Below are 22,775 nucleotides of genomic sequence, written 5' to 3'. Positions count from 1 at the left end.
ACTAAAATCCCTGCTCCAAACGGAGCACTATTAGTAACTTATTAAACATAAACATACTAGACTTGCTATAATTTCCTAAAAGGATACCAAAAAAGCAGTGTTTTAAATCACATACTAGTTTTTAAAAATGAACCACATAATATCACTACATTAAGCATTTGACTCACTGATCTATATTATAGATCAGTGATTTGACTACAAGATTGCTAAATCGGACCATGTAGAATTATAAGTTTTTTAAGCTCCTTGTTGATTGACAGGTGGTTGATTGACAGCTGTTGAGTGTTGACAAACGCTAAATTTGAAGTAACTGTTCTTCATAAACTCATTAAACCCCATTTTATTTACTGTAATGTCTCCCTTTTTCTTTTGTCTGCCATTAAATGTCCAATATGGGTCATTGGTTCAAAGTTGAAAACGTTTTTCCACAAATTTTGGATTTATGCAAAATGTATAATATCCAGGATACACGTTTCTAGTAATCACAGTTAATTCTCATTGTATTTTCATTAAGTTTTTTAAGTAATATTTGTCCTCTCCCCAAATTTGTTACTACCGAAACACAGCAATATATAAATGAATAAAAAGGGTTATATTGACCTATTAAGATTTTGCTTACATCTTCCTTGTAAATATATATGTATTTCTATTTTATTAAAAAGTTTTCAGAGATAAATCAATAATAATTACAATATTAACAATATTTCAAGTGTGGTTTATGAGATTTGTTGTATTTTGAATACATTTTTTCTTTGTAAAAAGCAAAAGGTTGATCATGTTGATTTTAAACTTAAAGGGATAGTTCACCCAAAAATGAAAATTTGATGTTTATCTGCGTACCCCCAGGGCATCCAAGATGTAGGTGACTTTGTTTCTTCAGGAGAACACAAACGAAGATTTTTAATTCAAACCGGTGCAGTATGTCTGCCAAATAATGGACCGGCGTAAAATGTAAAGCAGCGATTTTCCAGGCTGATAAGATTAGGAACTACACTTTCATTCTGGTGTAATAGTCAAGGAAGTTATATCAGCGCAGTAATATCACGCAGCGCCAATGTGATGAAGTTAGCATTTCCACATGTGCTGCATGATAGTACTGCGCCTTCTTCGGCCATGTTACAGCAGCAAACTTCCTTGACTATTACACCAGAATGGGAGTATAGTTCCTAATCTTATCGGCCTAGGAAATTGCTGCTATACATTTTCCGCCGGTCTTAGTACACGATATAACTACAGAAGAGTCAAGTTTTAAATAGGACAAATATCGAAACTCGTTGGTCATTTTTGAACGCAATGAAATAAGCCTATTTCCAAAAAAAAAAAAAAGTGGAGTGTTCCTTTAATGTTATGGAATAACTCCCCAAAAAAGTGTTTAATTATAGAAAAACGGTATTTGGTAGTGATATTCTTTAAAGTTTTACACAGATTTTTCATACTTTTGCACACATTTACCTCAAAATGATGGGATCTACTCACCATGTACCTATTAGAGAGAATGACACATAAATATAAGTGCAGTTAAAATCAGTCTTAGCCAATGGACTAAAACATACACTGTTTTGGTAGTAACATGAAAAATGCGGGACATAAAGTTTTATAAATTACAAAGATAAAAAATTAACTTCACTTTTAAAAAATCAAAAAGGTATGTTTTAAAAACAACAATGGAATAAAATGCTAAAAACACAGCCACCTCCCAATTGCAAATACCCACTAAATGATGATTTTATATATATTAAGCTAACTCGTATTTTAAATGTTATTGTGGGTTTCAGAAGATAATAAAAAGATCTTAGTAAACATCTAAGATTTGAATACTTAAATGCTTTTTAAATGTGTTTTTTGGTTGTGGGACAGCAGTTTGGACCAATTCTGTAGAATGCCAGGTATATGTCAGTACGGAATCTTCCTGATGTCTGTGTGTCAATGTTATTCAATACAAAGCAAACACTCTAGTCCGGGATCTCCAAGCCTGCTCCTGGAGAGCTACCAACCTGCAAATGTCAGTACTGAAACTTCCTGGGGCCAGTTGCATAAAAGGTTTAGACAGACTTAAAAGTTAGTCATTCATTTTTTTTCTTTAAGACTGGTCAAATTTTTGAAAATTTGGTTACATAAAAACTTAGATTAGTCCAAGTTGGATCCAAAATATAAGACTGATTACCCCTTAGTTATCTGCTAGCTGGTCAAACGAGTTCTTAAGACACTGTCTTAACATAGAGACTAAGTTTATGCAACAGGCCCCATGTCTCTGTGTCAATGTTATTCAATACAAAGCAAACACTCTAATCCAGGATCTCCAACCCTGATCCTAGAGAGCTACCAATCCGCAAACATCAGTTTCAACCCTGCTCCAACACTCATGCCTGTAATTACCAACTAATCCTGAACACCTTGATTAACAGGTTGAGGTGTGTTGATGGCCGTTGAAGCTGAAATCTGCAGGACGGTAGTTTTCCAGGGTTGGAGACCCCTGCTTTGGTTAAAAAACATGCAAAATGTATCCATTTATGTCTACAGTGCTTTTCACAATATGCATTTATTTATGCAAATTATAGAAAAATATGATTTCATAATGAATGAATGCACTCATAACAATCTGCATTTGTCTTTGCAGCTGATTCCATCTGTATATGCTCGAGAAATGTGCCAGACTACAGAGGAGCGATTATCAAACACTTACGAGATGCATCCGCCCCGTATCCTAGAGCTCTTAGATATGAGTGAGACCACACATCACAAGGTAAAATATCAGCATTTTACAATGCTCAGCTCTAGCGCTTAATTATTCAGTTTGTTTTTCTACATCACTGGTTCCAAGTATCTTAGCAGCAACATTTTCAAAGTTAATTAAGGTCATCATTACACTTTCTCTCTAGGGAGATACTAATGACTATTAATATGTGTAGTGTAGTAACTGTAGCTGTTTACAGTACCTTTGTTCTGCAGAGTTCTGTTATACATAACAGTACTGACTTACTCAAATGTGAGTCAAACCGGATGTGATGAATGTAATTATATGTGTAAAATGCTAATCATAATCCTGGGTGTGTTACATCTAATTTTTCTCAGACAACACAATTCACAGATGTTTTTTCCTCAATAAAGTGGACATTTGAACATTTCTTTTCAAAGTTGCAATAAGGATGTCATTTTCTACATTTTACATTTCATCAGATATAATCTAAAAGTTTGACTTTGGCTTTTTTTATACAGTTTTCCTCATTAGATTTGGACCAGGCCATGTTTCAGCCGTACCCGTCTGAGATTGTGTTTCAGAACTGCTCACCATTTAAGACATACAAGGTGCCCTTAGAGCTGCGGAACAGTGATAAGGTGACTTTTATTCTTCTGTGCAGATTGTGTGTTATAAAACCACACAATCAATGTATAAAAAAAACAATATTTAGTGCATTTAGGTGTATTTGTCTTTATACTTTTAAATACTTTATTAGGAACTTTAAGTTCTAAGGACAGAAATGAATTGAAAGTAGATTTATTTGCCTGATTGTTAACACAGGGGATTTGCATTCCACCTCAAATCAAGTCCTGGACATTTTCCAATTATCAAGATTTATGACAACCTTTACAGACATAAACCCATTGACCTGTTCACAAAATAGAGATGCAATTGGATTAAATTTAACTGTCTTTGCAAATCTTCTGTTTTAAACCTCTGTATTTTGGCATAAATCTGACCTGGAGCATACAGTGTATGATTTTTTTAATATTAATTGGTCGCTTGTAGTCTGTGTCATTCTGATTCACACCATTCAACATTATTCCTTTCATCTTTATTGTCATGTTTCACACAAAAAAATGAAATTTGTACTTATCACATCTCCCGTGTAATTTGTATTGTTTAATGCCATGTTTTGTATGCTCACTATTAACCAAGAAGCCACTACACTGTTGCGTACCACCATTACTACTATATTACAATTCCTGTAAGACAATTCAAGATTATTTTGTTCATTGTTCATTGTAATGAACACAGACTTGACAAGAATATGTTGCTGACTATTGTAGGTTCCTCGACTGGTGAAGGTGATTGAAGAAGACTCGCTTTATTTTCAAGTGGTAAGCCCACTAGATGCTAGTAAGAAAGTGGCCCCAGGCATGGCATCTACATTCACCATTCTCTTCACTCCACAGGAGAACAAGGTAAAGTTTATACTTTCAATATGCAAAAATGGCATTTGACACTCACTACTTAATTGATTATACATATACTATCATAGGTATAGTGTACTAATGGTTCAGCCACACTGTGATGTAATTCTGTCTCTATGACAGAAATATGTTGCAAATAAACCTCAAAATCAAGTCTCATTTTAATGTTTAACATAAAATCTCAGAAAGTATTTTGTTAAGCATAGGACACTGTAGACTTGGTGTTTCCGCCACAGCCACTCATTTGTCCATTAGAGACTCTTTTGCAGTTTGTGATGTGACCTGCTAATCTATTTTGGTTTGTTAATGTAGAGTTCTTCATACATTAATTCATATAAAGCTGTGGAGGCACAGTCTGAGAAAGACAGTATTATTTCCACTCTTGCTTGTATTCTCTGTCAGGTTAGACATTAAAACAGTAATTCCCAAATCCTGGAGTTTATTTAATTTAGGATTGATTAATATGTACAGTAAGGGAAAAATGCAGAAAAACACCCCCAAAGCATAATGTCCACCTCCATGTTTGACAGTGGGAATGGTGTTCTTTGGGTCATAGGCAGCATTCCTCCTCCTCCAAAAACAGCGAGTTGAGTTGATTCCAAAGAGCTTGATTTTGGTCTCATCTGACTACAACACTTTCACCCTGTCCTCCTCGGAATCATTCAGATGTTCATTGGCAAATTTCAGACGGCCCTTTCCTGGTGACTATGGTCCCTGCTGCTTTTAGATCATTGACAAGATCCTCCCATGTAGTTCTGGGCTGATTCCTCACCATTATCATGATCATTGAAACTCCACAAGGTGAGATCTTGCATGGAGTCCCAGACCGAGGGAGATTGACAGTTATTTTGTGTTTCTTACATTTGCGAATAATCACACCAACTGTTGTCACCTTCTCACCAAGCTGCTTGGCGATAGTCTTGGAGCTCATTCCAGCCTTGTGTAGGTCTACAATCTTGGCCCTGACATCCTTGGACAGCTCTTTGGTCGTGGCCATGGTGGAGAGTTTGGAATCTAATTCTCCTAATCTCAGCTTGATACCTGTACAAAAAATGCTGATTGCTGATTGATAGGGGATCAAATACTTATTTCACTCATTAAAATGCAAATCAATTTATAACTTTTTTTGAAATGCGTTTTTCTGGATTTTTTTGTTGTTATTCTGTCTCTCACTGTTCAAATAAAGCTACCATTAAAATGATAGACTGAGCATTTCTTTGTCAGTGGGCAAAGAAACAAAATCAGCAGCAGATCATATAATTTTTTTTCCTCACTGTAGATGTACAGTACCTTATTACATTTAGGTTTGTTTTAAACCCTTAGCATTCCAATGTTCCACCCACGTAATGTTTTGCATTGAGTTAAGTTTGACAGGAATACTAAGGGGTTAAAGGATTAGTTCACTTCCAGAATAAAAATTTCATGGTAATTTACTCCCATGCCAACTTTTTTCAGTCAAAAAGAAATTAAGGTTTTTCAAAATTTTCCTCCATATAGTGGACTTCAATGGGGATCAGCGCCAGCAGGTTGAAGGTCCAATTTGCAGTTTCAATGCAGCTTTAAAGGACTCTACACAATCCCAGCTGAGGAGTAAGGGTTTTTTCTAGCAAAGTAATTGGTTATTTTCTCTTCCTACTTCAAAATCGTCCAACATTGTTATGTAAAGGGCTGAAATGATCGATCATTCGTTAGATAAGACTCTTATTCTTTGACTGGGATTGTGTAGAGCCCTTTGAAGCTGTGTTAAAGCAATTTGGACCTTCAACTCATTGGGTCCACATATTTTTATTCTGAAAGCAAGCTAGGCCTTGCCTTCTTCAAGGCTTAATGTTACTCTGTATATCACCATTGACATTCACATGCTTGTAAATTCTAGGATTACATCCACAGACTCATCTGCGTCACTGAACGTGAGAAGTTTGAGGTGCCCATTCGTGCAATTGGGCCCCGTGCCATCTTGGACTTCCCAGATAGTCTGCATTTCCAAGTTTGTCCGGTCAAGAGCTTGTCCCAGAGAACTCTGCTTGTGCGGAACATAGGAAATTGTGAGGCTAAATTCCAGCTCAGCACGTGCAGGTAAGAGACATTGTGTTGAATAGATAATTCCTTGTTTTTTCTATGGCTGATGGTGTCTAAAATAATGTATATGTTCCCCACAGCCCATTTTCTGTAGAGCCATCCGTAGGGACTCTTGATGTTGGACAAAGCATGCAAGTTACTGTTGAGTTCTTGCCTAAAACCACAGGGGATCACAACCAGCTTTTGCTGCTGCACTACCATTCAGGTATTTACTGCTAAGCACATTACCACAACCTGCTCTTCCCACAAACTCATTCTCTGCAACACTACTATATGTCACTGTGACATCCTATTCAGCAAGTGTAAAAAATCTTATTATTAACCTTCATTCTTAATGTCAATTCATCTTTATATTTTCCAATTATTCTCTACTGAGAATAGTTTTAATATACTAATACGCTCTTTACTTTTCACTACCCACACATACACTGCAATAATGTAGATCACATTTCAAAGTAAAACCAAGCTGCAAAACATCACAGTGACACATTGTGCTATTTGAGGCAGAATTTATCTGTACATGACTTTCCTCAAGGTTTTGTGGAATTGAATGTATTACTCTTTAGGTGTTGATAACTCTGAGGTTATTATGATTAAAAAGTATCAGTTATTTCATTGTGTTTGAGCTAGAACGGTTCACTTTTGCTCTTTCAAAGGGTAGTCCTTCAGGCAAATAGTTCTATTAATAAATCCTGTTAACAGATTTTTCAAACCTGAAATGCTTGGTCAGTAAGGTTTTTTAAAAAAAAATTGTTCTTCAGAATGTTCTTCTGAACTTTTTATTCATCAAAGAATCCTGAAAAATTGTTTATAATGTTTTCCACAAAAATATTGAGAAGCATAATCATTCCATGTGCACTAAAACTCTCACATTGGTCTTGGACCAACAGGCCATCCTTATTGTTGCACTTTGTTTTGTTTTTGAACAGGCAAATTGGTGAAATTACTGACATTTTTAGCTGTGAGCTATGCTTTGAACTCTAAAACTCCCTGAGCTCTATGATATTAGTCATTTGCAGACACAAACAATCTACACAAATGATATTTCCCAGTTGTTGTTTGGATTTTTTTTTTTTTTGATTAGGTAATCTTAATGCTGAATCACCTGAATTTTACCTGAGTCAGCTGTAGGCAAATAGGCATAATTCATAGACAAGATGGTGCAAGGAAATGTGAGTAAGAGGGTGTGTTTAAACTGACATGCCAGTGTGTGCATGCATGATTTATTGTCTGTGTGAATGTGCGTGTATGTTTCAACATATATTTGAGCATGTGCTTTAGGTACTTGTGTGTGTGTGGTTTTTGCAGGTGCACGGCCTGTCTCACTGAATAAACACACAGGTCTGCTGAAGGCCATTGGCATTAACATTTTAATATGCGCTCTGCTCTAAAAATACTACTTTGCGCCCATCAGGGGAGTATCATTTTTAATTTAGCGCCTTTTCCTGTCTCCTCCTCATTTATGTTTAACACGAAGCTGCTTTGGAGCATGTCTTCATTGGTTTCGTTCTGGGGTTGGCAGAAACATCTTCCTGCAGTCCCAGTTGCCTCTCAAATAAGCACACAGATCTGTCTTAGGTCTCTAAAGGTGCTCTCTATGCACTGTATAGGGAAAACACTAACCTTGCACTCTTCTACACTGAAGGTGTAATGCTTATTAGGGCTGGGTTTTAACACAAATTTCATAATTCGATTCTGAATCACAAGCTTTTGGATATTTTGGATATACACTATATTGCCAAAAGTATTGGGACACCCCCTTATAATGAATAGGTTTGACTACTTTAGCAATTTCCATGAGTACAAATCTTTCTGTTTACGCATTTGATGATATTCTAGGGAATTGTGTATTTCTAATTTTATAGAAACAGTTTGGGCAGGACCCTTTTCTATTCTAGCTTGACATTGCCAGTGTGTATAAGGCAAGGTTCAAAAAGAAATTATTGATTCAGTCAGTGTGGAAAAACTTGACTGGTCTGCAAAGAGCAAAGTCATAATCCCAGCTGAACACCTCTGGTGTGACTTTAAATGCAGACCATAAGCCAAAACCTCATCACCAAACACCAATGACTTGTAGGCTACATATGGCTACAGTCATTTTAGACACTTCCAAAACTGTTGCAACAGAGATGGAAATACAATTTTTAAATTCATGTTGCTTTGTTGCCATCTTTGTATTGGATATGCCGTTTTCTGTTCTAAAGAAGGAGGTGTCCCAATACTTTTGTCCATATAGTGTATGTACAAGTCATTGATGTTTGGTGATGAGTTTTTGGCTCAAGGTCTGCATTTTAAGTCACACCAGAGGTGTTCAGCTGGGATTTGGACTTGGCTTTGTGCAGACCAGTCAAATTTTTCCACACTGAGGCATTGTCATGTTAGAATAGAAAAGGTTTTTTTCCCCAAACTATAAAATTAGAAGCACACAATACCCTAGAATATCATTATATGCTTAAACATTAAGATTTGTACTCATGGAAATGATTAAAGTAGTCAAACCCGTTCATTCGAAAGGGGTATCCCAATACTTCTGGCAATATAATGTATATCTGGTACCTCACATGCCAAATTTTTGCAAGGAAAAACCAAATCTCTTAACTAATGCTGTAAAATATACATATAAGTCAGTTAGTTCTACATTGAAGGTTAAAATGAACTGATTTGTATACAAATGGTTAAATTACACTCAATTAAGTTTTTATAATAATAAAGTTGCAATTACATACATTTCTGCTCCAATTCGTTTTTTGAAATATAAACATTTAAATGGTGTCTGTCGTAAATATTTTACGGATTTATTTAAACTAATTAAACACTGAAGAACAGTAAAAATTATAATCATTATAATGTAAAATTATAATGTTATATGCTGCATGTATTTTCCTATATAATGCTCCTCTCTAGAGCTCATTTTTCTAGCTGACTAAGGGGTTCATGGTTTTTTGACATTATGTGACATTGTTTACAAGCTGTTATACTGACGTTTTTCAACTGATTGAACAATTACATAAGACAGGATACGGATTTCGTTAAGTTGTACTCTTTCTTTTAACATATCTTCAGATGTTCATTCATGTTTATTTCTGGAACTTCTCTTGGGCGCTACTGCGACCATTAAATGGCACCAAAATGGCATTGTTTGTTTGAATACTGAAATATAATGGACAGAATTTGAAATCTTAGACTTTGTTTCATATCAGAAGTAACAAAGCACAAAGCTTATAGCGATTTATTGAATGTGATGTGCGCTACAATGTTCCATTGCTTAACTGAAACAGCCTAGACTAATCGATTATTGGGATTTAAGAATCAACATTGTTTCATGAAATGAGAATCGGTTACAATCAAGATATTTAAATTTTTTTCCCATCCCTAATGTTTACAGTTTAGGTCAAAAGTTTATATGCACCTTGCAGAATTTGCAAAATGTTAATTTTTTGACCAAAATAAGAGGGATCATACAAAATGAGTGTTATTTTTTATATAGTACTGACCTAAATAAGATATGCCAGATAAAAGACGTATACATATAGTCCGCAAGAGAAATTAATAGTTAATAATAATTAATATAAAAATGACCCCATTCAAAAGTTTACATACGTTTGATTTTTAATACTGTGTTGTTACCTGAATGATCCACAGCTGTTTTTTTTTTTTTTTTTTTTGTTATGTGATAGTTGTTCATGAGTCCCTTGTTTGTCCTGAACAGTTAAAGTGTCTGCTGCTCTTCAGCAAAATCCTTTAGGTCCCACAAATGATTTGGTTTCTAAGCATTTTTGTTTATTTGAACCCTTTCCCACAATGACTGTATTATTTTGAGATCCATTTTTTCACACTGAGGACAACTGAGGGACTCATATGCAACTATTCCAGAAGGTTCAAATACACAGAAATGCTGAAAAACCAAAGAATTTGTGGGACCTAAAGGATTTTTCTGAACAACACAATATTAAAAATCAAGTGTATGTAAATTTTTGAACAGGGTAATTTTTTATAAATTCAGCTATTATTTTCTCTTGTGGACTATATGTAAATGTCTTTTATGTGAAATATCTTAGTCAGGTCAGTACTACATAAAAAATAACATGCATTTTGTATGATCCTTCTTATTTTGGTAAAAGTTTGCAGATTGTCCAAGGTGTATGTAAATTTTTGATCTAAACTTATACTGAATGATTCACCCTAAAAATTAAAATTTGCTGGGATTATTCTCACCCCTCTGGTTATTTATTCAATCATAACAGATTTTGAGAAACTTTACATCACATGCACAGATCCAAAACTGAGATAAACTGTGTGAACATTTGTGTTAAAAAAGTTGTTAAAACAAAAACGGGTGTTATTCATATAGTTAATTTTACTTGCTTAAGCTGTTGTTTACTTAAATTACATTTATTTGAAACAAACATACAAACAAAACAATGAGTAAATGCTACTCAAAAATGATTAGTACTCTTCAAATTCAGATCTTTAATCTCAAGTTAAACTGTCGCTCTTCAGTCAGTGACCAAACAGTTTCTTGTACACTTTAATGTGCTCAGCTGAAATCTAAAGGTTAATGTCAGCGTTACTTATTGACAAACAGGTGACAGGTTTTATATGAACTGGCCGCTAAGGTGCAATCTGGGGCTGTGCCTTTAACTACACTGTTTTGACTGTCCATGAATAATGGACTACAAGTCTAAAGAGTTACTAAAGCCCATGTAGTCCCTCTGAAACCATAATGTGCTTAATTACCAATAGCTGGAAGTAAGTAGAGACAGTATCTCCTCTAAGCAACACAGGCAAGGATGAATTACTTAATCCGTCCTACATTTTCAAATGCCTCCCAGCTGTTTTGCTTCATATCATCTGCCTTATCCAGGCTGCAGAGTTTGCCCATTGATTCTAAAATATGCATAAAGAGCCAAAAAGCACTGGGTAGCATCTGCAGCAGTGGGGCAGAGGGGATCCTACACACTCTCTCTTATACAGTGAACACTATTTCCTTTTAAGGGACACTTGGGATTCTTCAAAGGATATCCCTCTCATCATTTCTACAGACATTTGTGGCTGTAAACAGGGAATGCATGCAGTATGAGAAATAGTTTCGTACGCGGGACGGCGTGTATCTCATTTCTTGTATTTCCGTTACAAATTGGAGTGCAACACATTACCCCTGGCTTGTTTGCTATTAACGGCATTCGTATAGAAACAAAATCTCATTATCGTGGCATTCAGAGACAACAGATGCAGAGGGAGCTGTAAGCATCTAGGTCTGTTTAAATGGCAACATCGAGGTGAGGAGAGCTAATGAAAAAAACAGCATTATATTCGCGAATGAAAACATGGTGCACCAAAGCAAAACAAACACATCAGCTTCGTTGCACGGGTCACGGGTCGGCTTTTCCATTCAGTCTACAGTGTATCAATCTCTCTCCTTTCCTCCCCATTCAATAGTCTGTCGTCTGCTCAGACAGCATAACACAACGCATACAGAACATGTCATGAAAATAAATACGATAATTACTGCTGTACGTCGAACGAATCACTAAAATGCACTGTGCTATTGTAAGAATAAAAAGCATGCTAAGAGCTTCCTCAAAAAGGCCAAAGAATATCGTTAGGGTAATTGTTTTTCTTTTATTTATGCATATTTTGTTTAGTGTACTGTCACTTAATAATGTTTGACATAGGTTAATTGCACTAGGAATGCATGTTGTCAAGATGCCCAAAAGGAAATCGCCATTTGTTTTGGTCATCTCAGATGTTTTTCTTTCGTCTGGAAGACCAAATGTGTATCCTATAGTCTGCTTGATGATATAAGTAGACCGTTTTCCTCCTCAAGAAGGAGAACTCCCTTATCTCGACAGGCTTTTTAGAGTGCACTTAAGAGTGAGCTGATGAAGACATCACACATGCACACACACACTCCGCAGCACTATGAAAGCTTTCCTCATTTCCCATTCTTCTCCCCTCCCCTCTCTTCTGAACAGCTCCCACAATCCCTCAGCCCGCTGGCAGATGCAGTGTCCCATCAAAGACACAATTTCCTTCACTCTTTTTTTCCCTCTTAAAGCTTCATGCATAGAGACAGAGGTTAAATGTCTCTGGCTCATTTGTGAAAAGCGATATCTATGGCGAATTAATCAGTGAAGAGAGGATGAAAGGGTGAAACTAGGATGGAGAAAGGAGAGAAACCACAGGACACAACCTGCCTTCTGCCCGTATCATATTCAGGATGTCATTGATAATTATGATGGTTTCATTTCTTCTTCCAGTGTATTTAGTTCTCTCTCTGACTCTGTTATCTTGTGTTTTTCTTTTGTAGACCCTTGTTTTTTCCCTATACGACTTCTCTCCTCTCTTTCCAAACGTAAGCATATATGCAAATATGTGCTACAATTACAAAGGCTTGTTTAAAACATGCATGGAGTAACAGCATTCCTTCTGCTAGGAGACATGCTTGCATAACTGGAGCAGCCGCCATAGAGAAAATGCTCCAGGCTCTATTTTCCACTTTCTTGCACTCTTTAGTCTTTACTATGCAGCACATTTGGCAAAAGCATATATTACGTATTGTTTACATTTTGCAAGACGTTTTTATTTTTCTGGTTTAATCTCATGAACTGAAAGGATTAATTTATTCCAAAATTAAAATTTCCTGATAATTTACTCACCCCTATGTCATCCAAGATGTTCATGTCGTTTTCTTCAGTCGAAAAGAAATTAAGGTTTTTGAGGAAAACATTCCAGGATTTTTATCCATATAGTGGATTTCAATGGGGATCAACGGGGTTGAAGTTTCAAATTGCAGTTTTAGTGCAGCTTCAAAGGGCTCTACACGATCCCAGCTGAGAAATAAGGGTCTTATGTAGTGAAATGATCAAAAAAAAAAAAAAAAAATATATATATAAAATGTATATACATTTTAACAGTGTTGGGGTAACGCATTACAAGTAATGCAAGTTACATAATAATTTAACTTTTTTCAAGAAACTAGTAAAGTAACGCATTACTTTTTAATTGACAAGAAAATATCTGAGTTACTTTTTCAAATAAGTAACGCCAGTTACTTTTCCCCCCATTTGATCAAAAGCTCTCCTGTCCCCATGTTGAGAGAAATTGTGAGTAAGATGTTACTTTAGTTCTAGAATAAATGTGAACATTCATTTCACTCACTAAAAAACAGATACAGTATTTCTCAAAATGAATAAAGACAGTGAAATTCAACGCAAACCTGCAATAATTAAATATGTTAAATAATACAAATATCCTTTATGTATTTAATCCCATTTTATTAACTGGTGACTTTGCTGCCGACCTTCGATGATCCAATTCATCCATACTAATAAGCAAAAGTTACTCAAGATAATAATTTGTTTTCCTTTTTTTGCTGAAGAGTTGATTTTTTTTTTTTCTGTGTTCTACTGTACAAACGTGAATTTACTTTTCTTTAAGTCTGAGGCTTTTGGTTAAAAAAGGCTTTCACATTTGCCAAAAATAGAACTTTTTTTGTTAAAAACAAACAAGCAAGCCCTGCCCAGATTTAAAAAGTAATGCAAAAGTAACGTAGTGCATTACTTTCCATAAAAAGTAACTAAGTAACGTCATTAGTTACTTTTTTAAAGAGTAACTCAATATTGTAATGCATTACTTTTAAAAGTAACTTTCTCCAACACTGCATTTTAACCACAAATTAAAAACTAAAAATGTTGTGGCTAATGGGTGTATATTCATTAGTTTGACTAAAATATATTTTTAAATGCTACAAATGAATTTATAATTATATTGCCTAATTACTTAGAGTATGATTACATTTGTTGTTTAGGTATTAGTGTTTTTACTGATTAAGTGCGTTATCTGATGGCAAAGGCAATCTGAACGCTACAATTAAAGTCCCCATGAAATCAAAATGTAAGTTTTTTGTTTTTTAGCATATTTTAGGCTTGAGGTTATCTATAAGCTTGTGTGCCTCAAAACAATGACAACATTTGTATTTAGAAGATATAAGCATTCAAAACTTACAGTCTCTAACTTCCGCCAATATGGAGCAACGATTTTGATGACATCACCCTGCACTTCAGCTTCTCATCAAACTTTCTGTCCAATCAAATGCTCTAGAATCCGAAGTGTCCCGCCCCCTACACTGTAAATAGATGTTGAAGCTGTTGCTGAAATAAGTAATTTGTATTTTCTGTCAAATGGGACGTAGTGCACTATATAGGGGATAGGTAACGAATCAGACAGTGTAAATATGCTTTCCATAAAGGCAAAAGAAGTGTGGTTTCGCCTGCTCTGGTCCAGATACACGATAGCATGATGGAACGCTTATTACAAGAGCTTGTCACCCAGTGATAAGCACTGTTATTTGACAAAATTGACGTTAGATAGTGAGATAGTCTTACAGATCCAAAACAGGGATGATGTTTTTTATAGGCGAAGCCTATGTGGTGGCAGAAAACTCACTATTTTTGAGTTCAGTTGAGTTATAAAGTCAAAATTAGGAGAGATAAACTTGCATTTGTGAGAAAAAAGTCAGTACTGTGAGATAAAATAAATAAATGTTATGTAAAAATGTTAATAGTAATAGGTTTAAATAATATTTCATGCTGTAACTGTAGGGCTAATACAATACGTCCCCGATGAACAGCGTCTTATCTGAACAGAATATTATGTACACCTATTGTTTAAATTTAAATGTATGCTTTAAAAGTAGAGTAATCGTAGCAGTTTTCATCTATAGTATGTCTGTTTAAGCGCCTGCATTTAGGTTCAAATGGCGTTTTTGATGACAGTATTCTATAAAAATGATTTGCATTCCGATTTTGACATCAAAAGGCATAAAAATATTTTTTTCTCTTATTCCATGGATCTTAAATGTTTACCTCCACTTGTTACCAGTGTTTTTTCTGCAACCACTATGTGCACGCAGCTGCAGGTGACATAACTGATGTCTACTTTTGATTGATCTATTAGACTGTGGCTGTCAAATGCAGCTTTACCAAGCTCAACGGCTCTGGCCCAAGCTGTGATATAAGCAAAACGCTATTGGCTATTTAAAAAAGGGGGCGGAACTGCTGGATATATCCTACCCTGTCTTTTTGTTTCAGTTAAAATCAAGTACTCCTCGCTGCAGACTGTAGCGCGGTGACATCAGGTACCTACGTCAGGTATGTGTTTACCGCGCATGCGCAAAGTGACGTATGGTATGCCTGTGTAATTTGCATTGCGTGGTGACGTTAGGCGTTTTCGCGTCGTTTGTGACGTAACGCGTCATTAAAACGCATGCGCATACTTAACATAATACTCTTATAAAATGTAAAAGTATTAAAAAAAGCTAAGGTGAAAAAAAGGGGAAAAAACAGTAATATGTAGTACAGCACAAATCCATGATTTTAACCATGTCTGAGGTAAAATTATATGGAATTACAGAGTTTATTCTGTAATATTTGTGTAGTATTATATACAAGGTATTAACATTGTTGCACTTTATTTCACTGTGTATATTGTAACATTACTCTGCACCTTATATGTCTTATTTTAACCTTTCCTCTGTCATGATTCTTGTTTATTTAGTATAATTATGGACATTTTTCTGTTGCTTTGGCAATTCTGCCTGTGGAATATTTAAGCCAATAAAGTAGTATTAAGTTAAATTGACTACATACAGTATATTTTCAGTGTCTACATCCCATTTTATGCATGGTGCCTCCAAAAAAACCAAACTGATAACAGTGATCTTTTATTGCAAACAACAAAACAAAATATAATTGTATATACTGTGACGAGTCGGCTGCCTCCCCCCTAATTATCATCATCACCACCCCGTCCCTTATTCGCCGCCCTTCTCCAGGCTCCCAACGGGAGTGGGTGTGTATGGGAGAGGAGAGTCGCGAAAACATCCCGGGCTGGCGGTGTGTGATGAGGAGCACGTGAACTGAATGAAGCCTCATCACCGCCGCTGCGGGTCCGGATGAGGACCGCACCCGTGACGGCTGACGGGCCAGGATGCCGGGCCGTTTCATCCCCCAGAAGTGCCGCGTAGGCGGAGGAGGAAGATGCCGCTGAAGAAGCCGCCGCCCCTCGCGCCCCGGACCTGAGCAGGCGCCTTCACGACGAGGACACCAGATTCCCCGTTTATTTGGACACATTTACCCCCTTGGAAACTTGTTTTCTTTTACTTTCTGTTTAATAAAAGCCTCTCCGAGGCCTGACGCCACACCCACTGTGTTTGTCGTTTGCTCCTCCCGCCACAATACATATATATTTTTATATATAATAATTAAAACTATAAACATGACACATGAGGACAAGAGAAAACAACAACAAAAATAGTTTAAAAAAAGTTAATGAACATGCACATGCGCACATTGCGCAGTAACGCCAGTAAGAATAGCGTGCATGCGTGTTATATACATACCATACGTCACTTTGCGCATGCGCGGTAACACATACTTGACGTAGGTACCTGACGTCACCGCGCTACAGTCTGCAGCGAGGGGTGTCTCGTTAAAATTGCATCAACACATAGAATAACACTTCAGTGGACCTTTAAATATCCAATTTCAGATAAAATGTGTATCCAATATTGCTCAATACTAATATAACTAATATCGTTCGATAACCAATATGATATTGGTACACCCTTATTCATCCACATGTGTGACCCTGGAACAATTGTCATTAGCTGAATAAATAAGCTTTCCATTGATGCATGGTTTGTTAGGATAGGACAATATTTGGCTGAGATACAACTATTTTAAAATCTGGAATCTGAGGGCGCACTACTGAGAAAATCACCTTTAAAGTTGTCCAACTTAAGTTCTTAGCAATGCATATTACTAAATTAAAAATTAATTTTAATATGTTTACGGTAGGAAGTTTACAAAATATCTTCATGGAACATGATCTTTACTTAATATCCTAATGATTTTCGGCATAAAAGAAAAATGTATAATTTTGACCCATACCATGTATTTGAAATTGCTACTTAAGACTGGTTTTATGGTCCAGGGTCACATATTTGCTTTACTTTTGCATAAGTTTTTATCTTCCCAACATTCACAGCAGCCTCATTAGGTGGTGTACTGGATCAGTGTGCATTGAAGACAGTGTATTTTGAAGACCTCAGTGTACAAAAAAGACAAACAGGTTAGGGGTTAATTATGTGCAGTACACCTGATACCATGGAGGTCTCGATGGGATGGAATGAAGGAGGGTGGGTAATGTCTTAACAATCTGAAATGCCTCTGGTGACCTGTCTGTTTGTGTCCAAGAGCTAGGGCCCCTGCAGAATAGAGTCTTCAGAGAGAGATACATGCTGAGAAAAATAAAAGTATTCTCTCTAGAATGTGTGCAAGAGTTGCAAACACTGCACATATATACGCACACACAAAAACATATGTGTGAGCACATATGTTCATACATACGTCAAGTGAAAGTCCATGCACTTACAGTATGACGTTTGGGCATTGAAACATGCTAAGACAACCAATGAATGTTGCATGTGAGTTTCTTTACAATATCCATCACTTTGCTATGGCTTTGTTTACAATAATTGAGGAATTGTCTCATATATTTGCACCCTGCCTTCCCACAGCTGTTTGTGTCAGTCAGCACAATCATATTGCATATTCCAAATGCTATACATCAGAGCAGAAGAAGATTTATAGCCCAAGATCAATGTTTATCGTATATATCATTTTATACTGAAAATGATTGCTGTTTATGTTTTGAATGTTTTTAAAAGCTTTGTGTGGGTGCATGAGTGAGTACGCTGACATCATGGACAAGGCAGGGTTGTGATAGTCTACTAAGCATGAAGCTCCTGCTTTGAATGTAGCCAAAGTAGTAAAACAAATAAAAATGCAGGTAAATGTATGTAAGTCAGCTGCTCTTCTGATTTGAGCTCTTGCTTTGAATTTGACTTGTGTTTGCTGCTGATTGGTTTGGGTGATGTCATGTGATTGCTTTTCACTGGGGAGCGCTTATCCTGATGGACCTTCAGGTTCACAGTCATTGCAGCACAACAGCACCACCATGGTAACAAACCAAGAACACACACTTCTATTTGTTTACTTTTAGCACCTCCACCATGGTGACTAAAGGGATCACAGCTCTGGTCGTATAATTGGCTAATTGTAAATCTTTATGCTTGCTAGGGAGTTAATGGTGACTTTTCTATGCACTCTTTCACAAGTGTATACCTTCTCCGAGGGTCATTCTCAGAAAACAGTGCGAGCGGTATTTGTGTCCTCATCTTTTACTACTCATACTGTATGACAAAACAGAATACTGAACTGAGACACATTATTTTTTTTTAATATATTTTATATTTTGCATTTTTTTTAAATAAATGTAGACATGCAGATTTAATCAATCAATTGTTTACTATGACATTTTTGACTCAGTTGATTAAATGGCCAGCAAGTCTTTTTCAGTACATAGTTTAACCTTTGTTCCTTTGTTTAACCGTTTAACCATTGAGTTCAATAAAATAGTATTTTTTATTTTTAACTTTAAAAAATGTGGTGTAATGCAATGATTTTTAGGGGTTCAAGCGTGAAGTGCTGAAACTCTATTATAATTGGTAGAATGGCTAAGGATCAGCAATCTCCACGTAAAACTAATCAGGCAGACCAAACCGTAAGTCATAAAGACTTGACGCTTGGAGGGATGTTAGTACTCACACCATCTACAGCGTCACCAAGGCTCACCCTAAATGGTCTGACGGGGGCGCTACAGTGATCAAAAGTATGAAATAGTCCTAAATCGGTTGTCGCAGACCTAAGTGTCTTATGTCATTGGAATCCTTTGCTCACGCCAGCAGAAAGGCTAATATTCGGATTATTTGCATTTTTGAAAAAACATACTTTTGCAAACTAGTCCTAGGTTTTTCGGCTGATTGGAACCAAACCAGTGCAGGAAGATTCTCTGGTGAGTGAATATCAATAATTATCAAAAAATATTAAAAATAGAACTTTTTGTCACAAAGGGACGCCAAAACGTTTGAAAGGGGCAGGGCCTCTTTTACAAAATTGGCAAAACTTTTGAACGGAATGAGATATCTTCGCCAAACTTGCAAAGGTCACATGAAAAAAGTTGCTGAGCTTGGGCACTTGGTGGTGCTATAAGAGGGAAAAACTACTAAGTTCGACCTATTGACATGAAAATTGGTTCAAAGTGCCGCAAGTGGCTATAAGGAAATTTGCGTATCTCAAAAGGCATGGCCGCCATTGGCCGATGAAGTTTGATCACCTATTAGACAAGGTTAATGGAAGCCGATCAGAACAAACTCGGTGGGCATTTTTGACCTATGGCCCTAAAGGTCTGTAAGAAAATTGAAAGAAATTGGCCACTAGTTGGTACTAAGGAAAAGAAAAGGACCAAGTATGGTGTTTCATACTCGGAATTTGTGCTCTGCATTTCACCCATCCAAGTGCACACACACAGCAGTGAGTAGTGAACAAACAAACACACACACACACACACACACACACACACACACACACACACACACACACACACACACACACACCATGAACACATACCCGGAGCAGTTGGCAGCCAATGCTGTTGCTCCCGGGAAGCAGTTAGGGGTTCGATGCCTTGCTCAGGGGTCTCACCTCAGTCGAGAGCGCTGGTTATTCACTCCCCCCACCGACAATTCCTGCCGGACCTGAGACTCGTTCCGTGACTTTTGACCGTTAGGCTTGGACTGCCCCTCTAACAAGTTTTACACATCCACACAATATGCAAATCATTTAATAGATCTCATCATACTGAGCAACTTTGCCTCAAGAACCATTGCTCTCAATTAAATCGTTCATTAAATATTTAACAAAATATTTTTGTTAAATACATACTTTTGCTAACTTGTTTTTTCGCTCATTCTTGATCAAAACACAGCGGCACAATTCTCAGGACTCTCTAGATCAATAAGTATTTAAAAAATGTTGTCTTTTGGGTAGCTATAACAGGGTCATTTAGAAAATGGGAGTGGCCAAATATACCTACAAGTCTTACAAATATACCGTTTTTTTCCCCCCACTGATTTTATTGCATATGAATTTGTAGGAGTTTCCCTTTCACACACAAAACTTATGGGTCAAGAGTATTTAAATTAATCATTCAGTGTCATTTACTAAGGTTTGCGGTCATTAGTTTACAGGTATTTGCCTCATTAATTAAAGGGACAGTTCACACAAAAATTTAAATTCTGTGATTGAATTTCTCACCCTCATGTCGTTCGAAACCCGTAAGACCTTTGTTCATCTTCAGAACACAAATTAAGTTATTTTTGATGAAATCCCAGAGCTTTCAGACCCATAGACAGCAACACAACTGACACGTTCAAGGCCCTGAAAGGTGGTAAGGACATCGTTATACTAGTCCATGTGACATCAGTGGTTCAAATGTAATGTTATAAACCTACGAGAAGACCTTTTGCAAAGAAAACAAAAATAATTACTTAAAAGAGAAATTTAGTCGGCGGCGATAGCTTTGTGGGCAGCGCGTCGACATACAGTGCCGTTGCGCTCCGGGCGTCCTTTCCCGATCCTACCCCCCATCTCTCTCCCACTTCACTTCCTGTCATGTCTGATCTGTCCTATCATAATAAAGGCAAAAATGGCAAAAAAAAAAAAAAAAAAAAAAAAGAGAGAGAGAATAGTTAATTAGAATAGATAATTTCACGAGAATGACTCACCAATACTCGAGAGGTGTATATTCACATTTTTTGGTTGATGTTGTATCTTTAAGACTTGTGTTATATATTAACCTTTTACTTTGATATATTTGTAAACCGTATGACTCTTTGTAGGAGAAGACATCCAAATCAGCCTCTATGGAGAGTCTGCAGATATAAATGTAGGATTGGACCAGAACAATGTGATGGTGGAGAAAACCTACATCTCTTTGGCTAGCTACCAGAAAGTGACAATAATGAACAAGAGTGATTCCATTGTGCATTACCAGTGGAAGAAATTTGCCTCTGTGGATGAAGAGGAACGGGACAAATTAAGGTTTGATTAGTTGATTAGCTGCAATATGAGTTTTTCCCAAATTGAAAATATGAAAATATCTCATCCAAAATTTAATCGTAGATAAGAGGGATATTCTGTTGACAGCATCTGAGGTGCTTTTTTTTTTTTTTAAACTAAGACAAATGAAAATCATTATTTGTGGCAATAATTACAGAATTTTATTCAGCATTATGAAGGTGTAAGCATGCATTCCCATTTCAGTCTTTGCTCCCCTGTTGTTGCCTGTCCTCTTTTGTAGGCTTTCTTCAGAGCTGCATCGAGAAGAGGATGATGAAATGGAGCAGTTTCTGACAGAAAACACTGATCCCTCTTTGCGAGCTCGTCTTTCGCTGTTTTCCCATACCCTCCAGGAGGGACTCGTGCAAACTCAGCAGCAGCTTTTGTCTTTGAATGACCAAGACTTCATCATGAGGCCCCTGGTGTGTTGCTCACAAGTACACACATGACACACTTTAGCATTTTGGATTTCAGTTTCCCCAATGCAATATTACATAACCAGCAATTAAATCTGAAAACTTAGGATGTCCTCGTACCGTTTAACCATATGCCTAAACATATGGTGGAAACCAAACTTAGACATCACTTCACTCAGCCAAGCAATTTAAAAGATACTGAGCTTGTTTTTAATTAGCTAAAAGAGTTTGTTATGTGGGTGAGAGTTAAACATGATGTATTTAACTAAATGTTAGTTCTAATTATGATTGAGTAGTTTTTAAAGGGCTAGTTCACCCAAAAAGGAAAATTCTGTCATCATTTACTCACCCTCATGACGTTCCAAACCCATAAGACCTTTGTTCATCTTCGTAACACAGATATTTTTGATGAAATCCGAGAGCTTAGTCAGTAAAGCTGCATGATTAATCATTAAAAGATCGCATCTCGATTTAGTCACCCATATTTAGTCTTATTTCTAAATGACAATGATTCATATGTGTCTGTTAAACCTTTGATAAAGTCATACCAGAACATTCAAAAACTATGAGAACAGTTATTATGTTTAGGTATGCTTTAGGTAGCTTCAACCACTTATACTTATGATATAAACATTGATGTCTTACGTAGTGATCAAAATGCAGGAAATCATCTGTTGAAAGTAATTTTCGCTTCAAATTTTCGCTTTAAATACGTTTTTTTGATTACAATGTTGATTACATTGTTTTGCCACTAGACTGTTAGAAATGTATTTGTTATTGAGTCATTCATTCAAGAAATCCATTCAAAAAGGCTGATTCATTCATTAATGAAACAATTGAAGTATTTGTGAGTGCGTCATTGAATCATTCATTCAAAAGATTTGTTCAAAAATGCTGATTCATTCAGTAATGAAACAAATGAAGTATTTATGAGTGTGTCATTGAATTATTCATTTAAAAGATTTGTTCAAAAATGCTGATTCATTCAGTAATGAAACAAATGAAGTATTTATGAGTGAGTCATTGAATTGTTCATTCCAGGGATTCTTTTAAAAATGCAGATTTATTCAGCAATGTAACAAGT

The 22,775-nt window shown here is 36.3% G+C and overlaps 1 protein-coding gene across 1 annotated transcript in view; it reads left to right on the top strand.

The window, feature by feature from the left end:
• Nucleotides 1–22,775, top strand: part of hydin (HYDIN axonemal central pair apparatus protein) — a 100,824-nt gene that overhangs the window by 194 nt on the left and 77,855 nt on the right. Inside the window, exons 2-8 of the mRNA XM_073850652.1 lie at nt 2,618–2,743; nt 3,217–3,336; nt 4,030–4,164; nt 6,050–6,249; nt 6,333–6,457; nt 21,056–21,257; nt 21,517–21,697. Coding sequence (XP_073706753.1) covers nt 2,618–2,743; nt 3,217–3,336; nt 4,030–4,164; nt 6,050–6,249; nt 6,333–6,457; nt 21,056–21,257; nt 21,517–21,697 — 1,089 coding nt within the window. The remainder of the gene's footprint in view (nt 1–2,617; nt 2,744–3,216; nt 3,337–4,029; nt 4,165–6,049; nt 6,250–6,332; nt 6,458–21,055; nt 21,258–21,516; nt 21,698–22,775) is intronic.

This window comes from Garra rufa, chromosome 11, assembly GCF_049309525.1.
Source record: "Garra rufa chromosome 11, GarRuf1.0, whole genome shotgun sequence".
Classification (NCBI taxonomy): domain Eukaryota; kingdom Metazoa; phylum Chordata; class Actinopteri; order Cypriniformes; family Cyprinidae; genus Garra; species Garra rufa.
Note: the sequence above shows the minus strand (reverse complement) of the source record. Positions and strands in the feature narration are given on the sequence as shown.